Source organism: Ranitomeya imitator, chromosome 5 (assembly GCF_032444005.1).
Source record: "Ranitomeya imitator isolate aRanImi1 chromosome 5, aRanImi1.pri, whole genome shotgun sequence".
In the NCBI taxonomy this organism is placed as follows: Eukaryota; Metazoa; Chordata; class Amphibia; order Anura; family Dendrobatidae; genus Ranitomeya; species Ranitomeya imitator.
Genome location: NC_091286.1, coordinates 400,983,677 through 400,997,845, shown reverse-complemented (window position 1 = coordinate 400,997,845; position 14,169 = coordinate 400,983,677). Strand labels below are relative to the sequence as shown.

Sequence of the window (14,169 nt, the reverse complement as noted above, 5' to 3'; positions counted from 1 at the left end):
CTAGTGGTAGAAAAATGTAAGGAAAGTAACACAGGTAGTTCACTGAAAGTGCAGGCTTGACTGTTTGGAATCCCTATTTACACAGGCAACCCACCAGATGGATACCCATCTTGTAGTGTCCACATTTCAAAAACTTATCTTCACACACCACTAAAGTGGCATCATTTTCCACAGAGTAGAAACAGTGTAATAGGCCTCTGATACACCTTCCACCACAGGCAACCCACTAGATGGAAACCCAATTTGGAGTTTCCACATTTCAAAAATTGATTCTAACAGCAGTAGCAACAGCAGTCATTGAAGACATCACAAAGATGGCACAGACTGTAATAATGCATGATCAATGCAAGACAGTAAAAACGACCCTCTCGCCTAGTCTGCCCAATCGGATGTGCTTATCTGCCAGAACACCACTAGCAGCACTGAAGACACGTTCTGAGAGAACGCTGGCTGCTGGGGATATCAAAACCTCCAAGGCGTGACTGGCGCGCTAATGCCACTCTTTCATTTTTGAAGACCAAAATGCAAAAGGGTCTAAGGCCACCCCAACGTCATTGATATTTCGCTCCATGTACTCCTTCACTATCTTCTCCAGTCTTTGCAAGTCATGTGAACCAGCACACTTGTACTCTGTTCTGCTGGTTCACGGGCTGGTTTAAAAAAAAATGTGTGAAAGGACTCACTGAAAATGCTTGTGACATTTACGCTGCTGCTACTGCTAATGCTTTTGCGATGACTCCTTAACGTTCCCTGGGTTGGACGTCTAGAACTGCGATACACACTGTGTGCCTCAGTGCTGTTATGGGGAAAATCAATCTTAACATTTGTCTACAAGCGTGTTTCGATACTCCAGCATGCTCTCATGCCTTTCCAGGGGGAAATCATCTACCTTAATTTACTCTTGTACTGTGAATTTAACAGAGTGGCAACCCAGTAGTCAGCACTATTTCTAACCCTAAGAATACGGGCATCGTGTTGAAGATAGAAGGCACTCATGTGTCAGGCGCTTCCATGAGGTCCTAGTCCATGGTGTGTTGGTGGTGAGTTAACACTCAAGATTGCTTCCTCCGTCCCCTCCCACCAACCACGGACAACAGAGTGGATCATTATCCTCTTCATCTCCTGACTGTTGTGCGTCCTTCACCTCGTCATTCTCCATTTGTTCCTCCGCTCCTGCACCTTCACTAACCATCTGGTACCATGAGTCCCCCTTGATGGCTGTAAGCCACCTTTCCATTGCACCTGCCTGTGCGACGACAGTCTGGAAATTTTAGACATTGTTATGTCTTCCGCATCCTTCTCTGCTTCTACCTCCTCTGGGACCACCATCTCCTCACGCAGACTATTCAAAGTGTGATCTTTCATGTAGATGACCGGAATAGTCATGCTGATGATGGCATTGTCAGCGCTAACCATCTTAGTAGCCATTTCAAAACTGTACAGAAGGTTGCAGAGGTCCTTCATCTGTGCCCATTCCTCAACTGTGATTTGCACACTGTCCATACTGCGTTGGCCCTGGCTATGCAAATGAACATACTGCACCAGGACTCGTTGCTGCTGCCACAGCCGTTCGAACTTGTCAGAACATTGCAAATCAAATGGTTAACCGGTAGGCCGAGAGACCTCTGTAGCGATGTAAGTCAATGACCTGTGGGGTGCGATCGTCATAAGTGAGCACACAATGACCGTACTTTCTGCATCAGCGCATCCAGGCCGGGATTGTGATGGAGAAATTGCTGTACCACCAGGTTGAGGATGTGAGCCATGCAAGGCACATGTGTGAGGTTGCCCTGGCGTAGGGGTGCCACCAGGTTTGCACCTTTATCACACACAGCCTTCTCTGGCTCCAGTTTCAGTGGAGACAGCTGTTGCTCTAACTCGGCCTGGATAGCTGTCAACAACTCTTGAGCTGTGTAACTGCGATCTCCAAGACATGTTCATTTGAACACTGCCCGGTTGCAGTGAGCCATGGCTGTGCAGTACGGAGATGGGGGTGATTCTGTCGAAACCCATGTCTGATTAAGGGAGATGTTGAGGCCATAGAGGAGGTGGAGGAGCCAGAAGCAGTGGAGGAAGTGTTCGATGCAGAGATTTCTCCCACAAGCCTTGTGTATTCAAAGACTTGTGGAGAAGCCCCTTGACTGCCTGACCACACAGCCTGCAGAGTCGCCCAGTCAGTGAGATGTAACACACCTGCCAATGTTTGCTTGTTCATGTGTCAGTGGTGAAATGCACTCTGGCAGACATAGATTTTTTTTTTTTTTTACTGAACGGATGATGTTGTCTGCAACTTGCTGATATAGCGCATGCACATGTTTCTTAGAGAAGTAATGACAACTGAGCAATTGGTTCAGGGGGACTGCGATGGCCATCAACTTTCTGAACCCGTCTATATCCACAAGGTGGTAAGGCAGCATTTCCGTGGCCAACAGATTGGAGATGGTGGAGTTCAAGCTCTTATCTTTGGCATATGTAGGAGGAAACTTTGTTTTACCTGATCACAACTGCGGAACCGAGGGCTGGCTGCTGTACAGAGAACAGGACAAACTGCTGGACTGTGAGTGAGGTGTAGGCAAGGCAGAAATGTTATGGTGGATTGAGAAAGATGTATTGTGCTAGGTGACACAAAAATAGCAGCTTTGTCTACTTCTGAAACAGCAGATTGGCTCTCACTCGCCCCAACTGTAGGGGGTAAACAAGTGGAGTTTCTGCAGCCAGAGACCTGTGTGAGGGAAGTCTCACACGTCCAGATAATTCCGGTACCGGAAAAATCGGTACCGGAATTATCTGTGTCCGTGTGCCCGGGCGTTTCTGTGGCACATCAGTGTGGCACACGTGTGCCGCCCGTGTGCCCACTGGGTACCACATGCACCGTGCGGGAGACAGCACTAAAGTTTAGCGCTGTCCCCTGCATCTGGTGCTGAAGCCACGATTCATATCTTCCCTGCAGCAGCATTTGCTGTAGAGAAGATATGAATAATCATGTTTAAAATAAAGCTCCATGACCTCCCACCCCCTGTGCGCCCCCCCTGCTGTTATTAAAATACTCACCCGGCTCCCTCGCTGGCTGGCGCTGCTTCCTGTCCTGGCCGCACCCTCTACTGTATGAGCGGTCACGTGGGGCCGCTCATTTACAGTAATGAATAGTGGCTCCACCCATATGGGAGGTGGAGCCGCATATTCATGATTGTAATGGGCGGCCCCACGTGACCGCTCATACATGGCATTGTAATGTGGCGGCCCCACGTAACCAGGTGCACAGGGGGTGGGAGGGGGGGTCATGGAGCTTTATTTTAAACACGATTATTCATATCTTCTCTACAGCAAACGCTGCTGCAGGGAAAATATGAATCGCGGCTTCAGCACCAGTGGGGGGGGGGGAACAGCGCTTACACTAGCGCTGTCTCCTGCACGGCACACGGACTGCACACGGACAACGTGTGTAACGTGTGTAATCCGTGCGCTCCCACGAACACTGACATGTCTCCGTGTTTGGCACACGGAGACACGGTCTGCAAAAAATCAATGACATCTGCACAGATGCATTGATTTAACTGTGTCTACGTGTGTCAGTGGCTCCGGTACGTGAGGAAACTGTCACCTCACGTACCGGAGCCACTGACGTGTGAAACCGGCCTGAGAAGACTTGGCACTGTGACAGAGGAGTAAAAGGCAGCACATGTGATTTGGATGGGATGGTCGGTAGTTGGTGAGGCCCTCTAGTCGTCATTTTAGCGCAGTGAGATTCCCAGACTAAGGCATGTTGCTTGCGCATTTGCAGGTTCATGCGTGTAGTAATTTTTGCCTCTACTGAGTTTTTTTTTTGTTGCAAATTTGGCAGATAACATGAATTGGTCTTTGCGGTCTCAAAAAGGTCCAGGCTAAAACTGCACACTCGCGACCATTTCTGGCCTCAGCTGGGCTGAGGAGCCAGTGCTTGTCGTGGTTGCATCACTTCGTATCTGTGCCGGAAGTCGCCACGTAATCTCGTCGTCTTCCTTTGCTGAGCCACTCGACTGCGTATCTAAGGGTTCACAACAAGTGGGATCTACAACCTCATCGTCATCCTCTGTGTTCTCACACTCCTCACTCTGAGAGTCACCCTCCTCTTCTTTCTGCTCTGACACCACAGTACAGTCTGTGTGCACCTCTGGTATCTGAGTCTCAACAGGATCACCTCAGTCCCCGAGGGTCTGGATTCTGCTCGGATCCTACTTCGTCTTGTGCCAGATCCAACATGAAAGAATTGTGGGCATCATTGCAGATGCTTCCTCCTCTGGATTCTGTGAATATTTGGAACAGACCTCTGATGCCCATGGAATAGAATGTGTGAACAGCTCTTCAGAATGTCCTCTATGTGCTTCCCCACAGTCTGTTGGGCGTTTGGAAATTTTTGACATGGGGGAAACAAAGGGATTGGGTGCCACCTCTGAGGATTGTACTGTATGTGATCTTAAGATAGAGGAAGAGGAGGAGAAGCCGCTTGACGCAGCGCTTTCCATCTACTGATTCACGTGCTTTTTTTGGCCCTCATCTACAAGGCGTACCGCTGTGCGACTGCCAAAGAAAGGGAGTGTAGTAGCCCTTCCAGTAACAGATGTTGTCTGTGGTCTTTGGATAGGATGAGATGGTGTTTGTTCAGTTAAGCTTCTTTAACATTAACACCTAACCCACGCACACGTCGAACACCAAGCCTTTTCCCCCTTCCACCACGACCTCGCTTTTTTCCCACTCGTTGTATATAAGCTTCCCCTCTTGTAACTTACTGTTTCACAACCTTGGGCCTACACTTGTCAGTCATGTGTCCCTAAATGAACAATCACTATTTATTTTCTTAGATAGTGTGCCTGAACAACATTGTTATACCTAACGATTTTTAAGTGGAAATCTGCCCTTCTGATTTGTCACGGAAACAGTTATATCATAAACTATTTGGATTAGCAAATTGGGCCTCCTGAGACTGAAACCAAGTTTTTCACAATCTAGATAGATGCTGGAAGATCTATTTCACACAGGACAGGATCCTATCTAGCTAAATGACAAGTTCACTTGCAGCACTAGCAGGAGCGGATTCTGGACGGTGACACTGAGAAAATGGCACCAGCAAAACAAGATGTCCACTTTTTATATGACCAGGAATATGTGACCTCTTCAGCCAATCACAGAAGACCTTTTGTCATGACTTTGTGGATGGTTTCTGCGCCCTGATCTGTTGCCAGAATCAACACACACAAAGTTGTGGGGGGAAAAAAAGCCCTCTAACCTCTACACACATGCTCCCCTCATCAAACACGTCCCCCTGTCTCCTCCGCTCATCATACAGTACCACTATTCTAGCCAAAGTAATAGCAAAAGCATTATTGGAAATGTGATGATTTACCGAATTTTGCTGACTTTGAGTAAAAATGCTTGTGAAACTGAATAATAATCGGAATGTGCTAAGTTTGTGCCGAATTGGAGATTGGCAAACGTTTCTGAACAAGTTCGCTCATCTCTACTCCTAACAAGAGTGTGTTTAAGAGGTGTGATCCCTCACACTAGTCAACTATCCTGTGGATAACTAATAAGCTGTAACTCTCAAATATGATTTGAGGATGTTCCATAGCGTGAACAATTGAAAATCAATGAAAATGGACTTTCTGTTAACATGTGCTACAATGGATATATCATAAGTTTGAACAGTTTTTAGAGGCGTCTAACCAAAGGAGTCACCTCACCACTACTCTTTGTGAACGGCGCATGAGCAGAAGTAAGATGAAAAGAAGCCACATAGGAGATATTCCGTATAATCCACAGTTGCATTTATAAAGTTACTGCTGGAAACAACTAGTTTGTAACAACACATACCACTAAGGCTACTTTCACACTAGCATCAGTACGGGGCCGTCGCCATGCGTCGGCCCGATGTACCGACGCAAACTGCGAAAAAAAATGAACAGCGGGGGCAGCGGATACAGTTTTACAACGCATCCGCTGCCCCATTGTAAGGTCCGGGGAGGAGGGGCGGAGTTCCGGCCGCGACGCACAAAAAAAGTTACATGGAACATTTTTTTGTGCCGATGGTGCGCCAAAACAAGACGCATCCGTCGCACGACGGATGCGACGTGTGGTGATGCGTCGCTAATGCAAGTCTATGGAGAAAAACGCATCCTGCAGGCAACTCTGCAGGATGCATTTTTTCTCCAAAACGACGCATTGCGACGTCAGTCACACGATGCTAGTGTGAACGTTTTTCCTAAAGTGGATTAATGTACGGCCTGGTGGAAAGCAGACCAGTTCCAGCATGGGAATCCACACACAGGCCACATTATATAGCATGCTCATGATTTCAGTTCTGAAATCTTCAGAATTGTGAATGCAGCCATGAGGTATAATATTCAGTGTTCAATAAAGCAGAAGAAGAAAAATATGCGGCACTCACCCTTCTGTTACTGTGTATTCGTGCTCTTTATTGGAAGAAAATATATTCATACATCCATTAGGACATCAGGTATACAGGAGGGTGCGGGGATGGAGTGAGAACGACGGCCGTTTCGCACGGTGAGTGCTTCGACGTGCTTTGTGCTTTGAAAATTAAGCTATTTGCTGCTAATGCAGAGCACCAGATACCCAGAGCTTTCGAGACACCTGCAAACCGGCTTTTTATAAGAAGTCCTAGTCCATAAGAGCTCGTACTCCCCTAGTGCCGTCCTTCACTTTATTTCTTTTTATTGTCGGAATAATATTCAGTGTACTTAGAATATGTATAACCGAAGTAATTCAATTTAGTTAATGCAAAGTAACCCAACTTTGTATGTGAATTATTCTAAATAAAAACTAAAGACGTATGAATGAGCCGAGCATCCGCTCATGTATTAAGGCATTGTGACAACTTAGCAAGCCAAAACTGAGAGAAGGCATGACGACATACCTGAGGAAGACTCTAAGGCTATGTGCACACGTAGGAAAAGTGGTGCAGAATTTTCTGCACAAAATCTCCTGGCAGAAGCCTCGGATTTGCCGCGGTTTTTATGCGGTTTTTATGCGGAAGCATTAGGTGGGTTCCAATTGGTTACAATGGTGGCATTCTTTTTTAGAAAAAGGAAAGCGCTAAGAGACTGTTTGATCAAGCTCAGACAGAATGTGACCAGTGCTGCCAATTAGTAGTTACTGACTGACTGCAGGGGTCACTTTAAGCTCCATCTTCCTCACCCAAACAGGAAGCCATGTGGTCGGTAGGATACAAAAGCGGCAGTACATTTGCACGGCAGGGATCCAGTAGTTTTTTTTCATGTTGGTATCATTTTGAAATGTGTCAAAGTAGTGGCCTACTCTTCTAATAAACCATTTTCTCTTTGAAGTAGATGATGTGCTACTCATGTATGTCTTGTCTTTATCCTTCTAGCTGTGATCTTACCTACAGTATGGCTGTATCTGCAATCACTCGATGCTCAGCCTTTCTTCCTGGGTCTTGTTCTCTCTGCATTTAGCCTTACAGAACTCTTGTCTGGTCCAGTGTTTGGTTATTGGTCAGATCGTACAGGAAAAACGAAGAATATCATCCTATTGAGCAACTGTTTTGAGATTGCAGGCAAGAGATGAATGCATTTCATTTTTACTGCTTTAAAATTTTGTGAAGAGGCAAAATTAAACTACAGTATGTGGATGCCATAATTTTGGGCACATCAGCAGGATTAGCAATAAATGGAACTCCAGAAATGTATCTCAATTTTAGCATGCAAGGATGGACCAAAATTGAGGCAATGGCTTAGAGTGCTTTCACACTGCATTTTGACAACTCTTCATTGGTCCTGTTGGGGTTTGCATCCGAACCCCCCCTCAAAATGGGATTTGGCCATATGCGCCAGTGGGCCATAGACTATAATGGTGCCAGCAGAGTGAACATGTGCGCTGTTGTGCATCATTTTAAGATGTGGACGCCTACTAGAGAGGTACACTTGGACGTAGTACGCCCAAATCCCGATTTGCAGGGTTTCGGACGCAAGACTCGACGGGACCAACGAACAGGAGTCAAAATGCAGTGTGAAATCACCCATAGTGTTATTCAGGTGGCTGTGTTCACATTATTTGTGAAGGCTAGCAACACTTGCACTGAAGACAATAAAAGTCGAGTGTCCTTGTAGCCGCTATCAGATTGCTATGTCTGAATATTCCACGCTATAGATATACCCACACTAGCTATTGATCCCATTGGGCGAGCATTTATATTGGTATATGGTCTCCATCCTGGTATGTGCTGCTTCCATCCTGCACCCTAATCTTGTCATGTGCTGCAACCATCTTGCACCCCCTTCCTGTCATGTGCAGCCCCCATCCTGCACCCTCATCCTGTTTTGTGCGCCTCCATCTTGTCATGTGCTACTCTCTTCCTGTGCCCTCATCCTGTCATGTGCTCCCATCCTGCGCCTCGTTTCTGGTATGTGCTGCCCCCATCCTGGTATGTGCTACTCCAATTATGTGCCCCCATCCTGTCATGTGGTGCTCTCCTCCTGCGTCCCCATCCTGTCATGTGGTGCTCTCATCCTACATCCCCATCCTGTCATGCTGCTCCCATCCTGCGCCCCCATTCTGTCATGTGCTGCACCCATTCTGCACCCCCATTCTGTCAACTCTATAGCATAAGGCAGCCCCCATAGGCAGACTCTAGCATAAGGCAGCACCCCATAGGCAGACCCTGTAGCATAAGGCAGCACCCCATAGGCAGACCCTGTAGTATAAGGCAGCACCCCATAGGCAGACCCTGTAGTATAAGGCAGCACCCCATAGGCAGACCCTGTAGTATAAGGCAGCACCCCCCACAGGCAGACCCTGTAGTATAAGGCTGCACCCCCCCCCCACAGGCAGACCCTGTAATATAAGGCAGCACTTCCCACAGGCAGACCCTGTAGTATAAGGCAGCAGACCCTGTAGTGTAAGGCAGCACCCCCCACAGGCAGACTCTATAGTATAAGGTAGCACCCCCCACAGGCAGACTAGTGTAAGGTAGCACCCCCCACAGGCAGACTCGCAGCACCCTCCCACAGGCAGACTAGTGTAAGGTAGCACCCCCCACAGGCAGACTCTGTAGTATAAGGCAGCACCCCCCCACAGGCAGACTCTGTAGTATAAGGTAGCACCCCCCACAGGCAGACCCTGTAGTATAAGGCAGCACCCCCCCACAGGCAGACTCTGTAGTATAAGGCAGCGCCCCACACAGGCAGACTAGTGTAAGGTAGCACCCCCCACAGGCAGACTCTGTAGTATAAGGCAGCACCCCCCACAGGCAGACTAGTGTAAGGTAGCACCCCCCACAGGCAGACTATGTAGTATAAGGCAGCACCCCCCCACAGGCAGACTCTAGTATAAGGCAGCACCCCCCAAAGGCAGACTCTGTAGTATAAGGCAGCACCCCCCCACAGGCAGACCCTGTAGTATAAGGCAGCACCCCCCCACAGGCAGACTCTAGTATAAGGCAGCACCCCCCACAGGCAGACTCTGTAGTATAACGCAGCCCCCATAAAGAAAAACATTAAATACTCACCTCTCTTCTTCCTGGTTCCTGCGCTGCTCCCGCTCATCTCCGGACCGCTGGCGCCGTGACGTCACTTTTCCCCCTGTCAGTGTCGGTGATGTCAGACGCTGACAGGGGGATGATGGGAGAAGGAGCATAGCGCTCCCTCATCAATACGGTCAGCTGCATCGGCTAGTTGCCGATACTGCTGACTCTGCAATGACATGCGGTGGACCCATTGCTGGCACCACCCCCCCCTGCTCAGGGGCCCCATAGCGGCCGGGCGGCAGAGCAGGGAGATCCTTCTTTCATTTACCTTCAGACTATACAATCTTGTGATGTAACCAGAGCCTAGGCTACACAACATCTCTGCAGTATTCGTGTGCTAATTTACTATCGGTCTCTCTATAAAAAATATATTGCACTTTGATATCCAGTATCATAATTCACCATTATTGTAAATATATTACTAAAACAAAGTCCTGAAAGCTGTGAAACTTTGTGATTGGGTTACAAATTGATGAGTCATATTCAAGATCAATGATCGGTCTTGTGGTTTATATTAACAATATTAACTTTCTTATTTTCTGTTTAATTAGGCAATTTTATGTATTTTGTTGGAATCTCTAAGTGGTTTCTTCTGGGAAGTCGACTAGTAGCAGGTAATGGCAATAATTTGATGTAAATCCTGATGATTGGTGTCTAAATTGTAATGGTATTTCAGATCAATTGTCTGAGACAGTTGCTTGTGTATACTGCATTGTAGCATTATTACCAGACTCCCTCTTCTACTTTAGAGATATATATGTATATATATATATATATATATATATATATATATATATATATATATATATATATATATATATATATATATATATATATATACACAGTGGTGCAAAAAAGTATTTAGTTAGTCAGCAATAGTGCAAGTTCCACCACTTAAAAAGATGAGAGGCGTCTGTAATTTACATCATAGGTAGACCTCAACTATGGGAGACAAACTGAGAAAAAAAAATCCAGAAAATCACATTGTCTGTTTTTTTATCATTTTTTTTTGCATATTATGGTGGAAAATAAGTATTTAGTCAGAAACAAACAATCAAGATTTCTGGCTCTCACATACCTGTAACTTCTTCTTTAAGAGTCTCCTCTTTCCTCCACTCATTACCTGTAGTAATGGCACCTGTACTTGTTATCAGTATAAAAAGACACCTGTGCACACCCCCAAACAGTCTGACTCCAAACTCCACTATGGTGAAGACCAAAGAGCTGTCAAAGGACACCAGAAACAAAATTGTAGCCCTGCACCAGGCTGGGAAGACTGAATCTGCAATAGCCAACCAGCTTGGAGTGAAGAAATCAACAGTGGGAGCAATAATTAGAAAATGGAAGACATACAAGACCACTGATAATCTCCCTCGATCTGGGGCTCCACGCAAAATCCCACCCCGTGGGGTCAGAATGATCACAAGAACGGTAAACAAAAATCCCAGAACCACGCGGGGGGACCTAGTAAATGAACTGCAGAGAGCTGGGACCAATGTAACAAGGTCTACCATAAGTAACACACTCCGCCACCATGGACTCAGATCCTGCAGTGCCAGACGTGTCCCACTGCTTAAGCCAGTACATGTCCGGGCCTGTCTAAAGTTTGCTAGAGAGCATTTGGATGATCCAGAGGAGTTTTGGGAGAATGTCCTATGGTCTGATGAAACCAAACCGGAGCTGTTGGGTAGAAACACAACTTGTCGTGTTTGGAGGAAAAAGAATACTGAGTTGCATCCATCAAACACCATACCTACTGTAAAGCATGGTGGTGGAAACATCATGCTTTGGGGCTGTTTCTCTGCAAAGGGGCCAGGACGACTGATCCGGGTACATGAAAGAATGAATGGGGCCATGTATCGTGAGATTTTGAGTGCAAACCTCCTTCCATCAGCAAGGGCATTGAAGATGAAACGTGGCTGGGTCTTTCAACATGACAATGATGCAAAGCACACCGCCAGGGCAACGGAGTGGCTTCGTAAGAAGCATTTCAAGGTCCTGGAGTGGCCTAGCAAGTCTCCAGATCTCAACCCTATAGAAAACCTTTGGAGGGAGTTGAAAGTCCGTGTTGCCAAGCGAAAAGCCAAAAACATCACTGCTCTAGAGGAGATCTGCATGGAGGAATGGGCCAACATACCAACAACAGTGTGTGGCAACCTTGTGAAGACTTACAGAAAACGTTTGACCTCTGTCATTGCCAACAAAGGATATATTACAAAGTATTGAGATGAAATTTTGTTTCTGACCAAATACTTATTTTCCACCATAATATGCAAATAAAATGTTAAAAAAACAGACAATGTGATTTTCTGGATTTTTTTTTCTCAGTTTGTCTCCCATAGTTGAGGTCTACCTATGATGTAAATTACAGACGCCTCTCATCTTTTTAAGTGGTGGAACTTGCACTATTGCTGACTGACTAAATACTTTTTTGCCCCACTGTGTATATATCTCTAAAGTAGAAGAGGGAGTCTGGTAATAATGCTACAATGCAGTATACACGAGCAACTGTCTCAGATAATTGACCTGAAATTATATATATATATATATATAATATATAATTTTTTCAGGTGTTGGCGCAGGCGCTGGTGCTTCAATATTTGGGTATTTGACCCGATGCTCTAGCTCCAAAGATCGTGTACCAGTGTTTGCAATGGCCATGGCATGCCGACAAGCAGGACTTCTAATAGGTAAGGTTCCTTGTCATACAGTTAACATGACCTCTACGTACATTAAAAGGACATGTCTAGTTTAGACAACCCATTTTACTGTATCCCATTAGGGAATTGTTTGTTGAAAGAGGAGTGCGCCCTGTTCTTTATTTTTGGGGGGGCCAGATCTTTTCTATAATTGTGAAGGCCATGTCCTGTCAAGTATTTATTTATGCATTTTGCATGTGCACTGTGTAATGTTTATTATCTTCTTTGTTGGCAAAATTATTGCCATGGTTTCCCACAGCTGTTTTGGGGTTGGAGCAAGTGGACACTTTATGGTGATCGGCTTATTCTGAAGAACCCTTCTAAGGCTATGTTCACATTTGCGTTCTGCCGGGCTGCGTCGGGCGCAGCCGCGGCGACCCATGCGCCCCTATATTTAACATGGGGGCGCATGGACATGCGTTTGCATGCGTTTTGCGATGCATGCGTCTTTTTTACCGCAAGCGTTAGGGCGCAGAGGACGCAGCAAGATGCATTTTTTTTGCGTCCAAAATCCGGCAAAAAAAGGACGCATGCGTCGCAAAAATATGCGTTTTGCATGCGTTCTTGTTTGCGTTGTGCGTTGCGTCGCCGACGCAGCCCCGCACATCGCAAATGTGAAGGTAGCCTAACTAACATGAACTGTGCATTTTTTATAGACTATTCCAGTCAAAGGATGGAAGTGCTCAGCTTAGTGCAGTGCCCGTTTTTTTAATCTGATTGTCTGCTTCTCTGAAGAAAGATGAGCAAAATCAAAGTTTTGTAAAAATCTATAGAAAGTATGAGTCAATACACCATTTTGCTGATATCTTCTTCATATAGATCTTCACAAAAATGATCAGAGCCAAAGTGGTTTAGCACTAAGTTGCAGGCTTCTGCTCCTTCTTTTCTGGATTCGTATAGGTTTTAGCAGCTGGACCTCTACGGATCAAAACTTTTGTCGTGTCACTATGACAGTAAATGTACGGCTTAACTTGAACTACATGGGATATACTTTTTTATATGTAGAAATGCACATGTTGAATTCATAGTCATTCTGTGAATACAGTTTTCGAAAATATTAGTTCCAGAACTTACATTAAATTTTGTGGTGTTGAAAAATATTTCTAAGGGTAAGTTCACATTTGCGTATATGTGCGCAGCTTATCATCTGCATGTGCAAACGCATGCAAAAACGTGTGCAAATGCATGCTTACGCAGCGTTTTTTATCCGCATCAGCTTACGCATGATGGCAAAAAAAACCTGCGTGTGCATGCGTTTGTATGCGTTTTTACCTGCGTTTTTACCTGCGTTTGCATTTTACCTGCGCATGCGTTCGATATTTCCAGGAGGGTGTGTCTCAATGGGCGTGTCTCAATCAGTTCCTGGACATGCGCAGCCCGAAGTACTCAAGTGCATCGAACGCATGCGTACGCAAGGACATGCGTACGCATGTGTTCCCATAGACAGCAATGCGGGTTTTTTTAACGCACTCATCCGCATGCGCTTGCTGGCGCATATTTGATGGATTTTTGATGCTTCCAAAAATGCAACATGTTGTGTTCGCCGGACCCCGCCGCACACCGAGAAACGACGCATGTGATCTGATGCAAACTCATGACCCTGCTTATGCCATGTTAAAGATGGGTATGCATCAGGCCCGGATTTAGGGGGGGCCCAAGGGGCCCGGGCCCTGGGCCACCCACCAAGCGGGGGCCTCCCACAAATATAGGGATAAATATCTCAAAACATGTAAGATACACATCTCTTTGCTGTGAACCGTTTCTAATGATAAGGAACATTTAACAAAAGAGAAATTGTTGAAAGTGTAGGGACCTGGCTACGGCCTACATCTCAGTGGCGGGCACAGAGCGGCAGAGTCATGGCACCTGACCTGCGTTAGCATCCACTGACCTGGCTAGCCTAGCCAGACTTCCTTAGTACCCTGCCTGTAC

At 46.2% G+C, this 14,169-nt stretch overlaps 1 protein-coding gene across 5 annotated transcripts in view; it reads left to right on the top strand.

Moving 5' to 3' along the window:
* The window catches only part of LOC138637993 (major facilitator superfamily domain-containing protein 8-like), a 184,133-nt gene that overhangs the window by 29,785 nt on the left and 140,179 nt on the right, over positions 1 to 14,169 (top strand). For 2 of the 5 annotated variants that reach the window (XM_069726934.1, XM_069726931.1), the window contains exons 3-5: positions 7,385 to 7,570; positions 10,090 to 10,152; positions 12,109 to 12,228. In XM_069726934.1, the coding sequence (XP_069583035.1) occupies positions 7,385 to 7,570; positions 10,090 to 10,152; positions 12,109 to 12,228 (369 nt within the window). Of the gene's footprint in view, positions 1 to 7,384; positions 7,571 to 10,089; positions 10,153 to 12,108; positions 12,229 to 14,169 lie in introns of those variants that run through there. The other 3 variants (XM_069726935.1, XM_069726932.1, XM_069726933.1) reach the window with 2 other exon arrangements.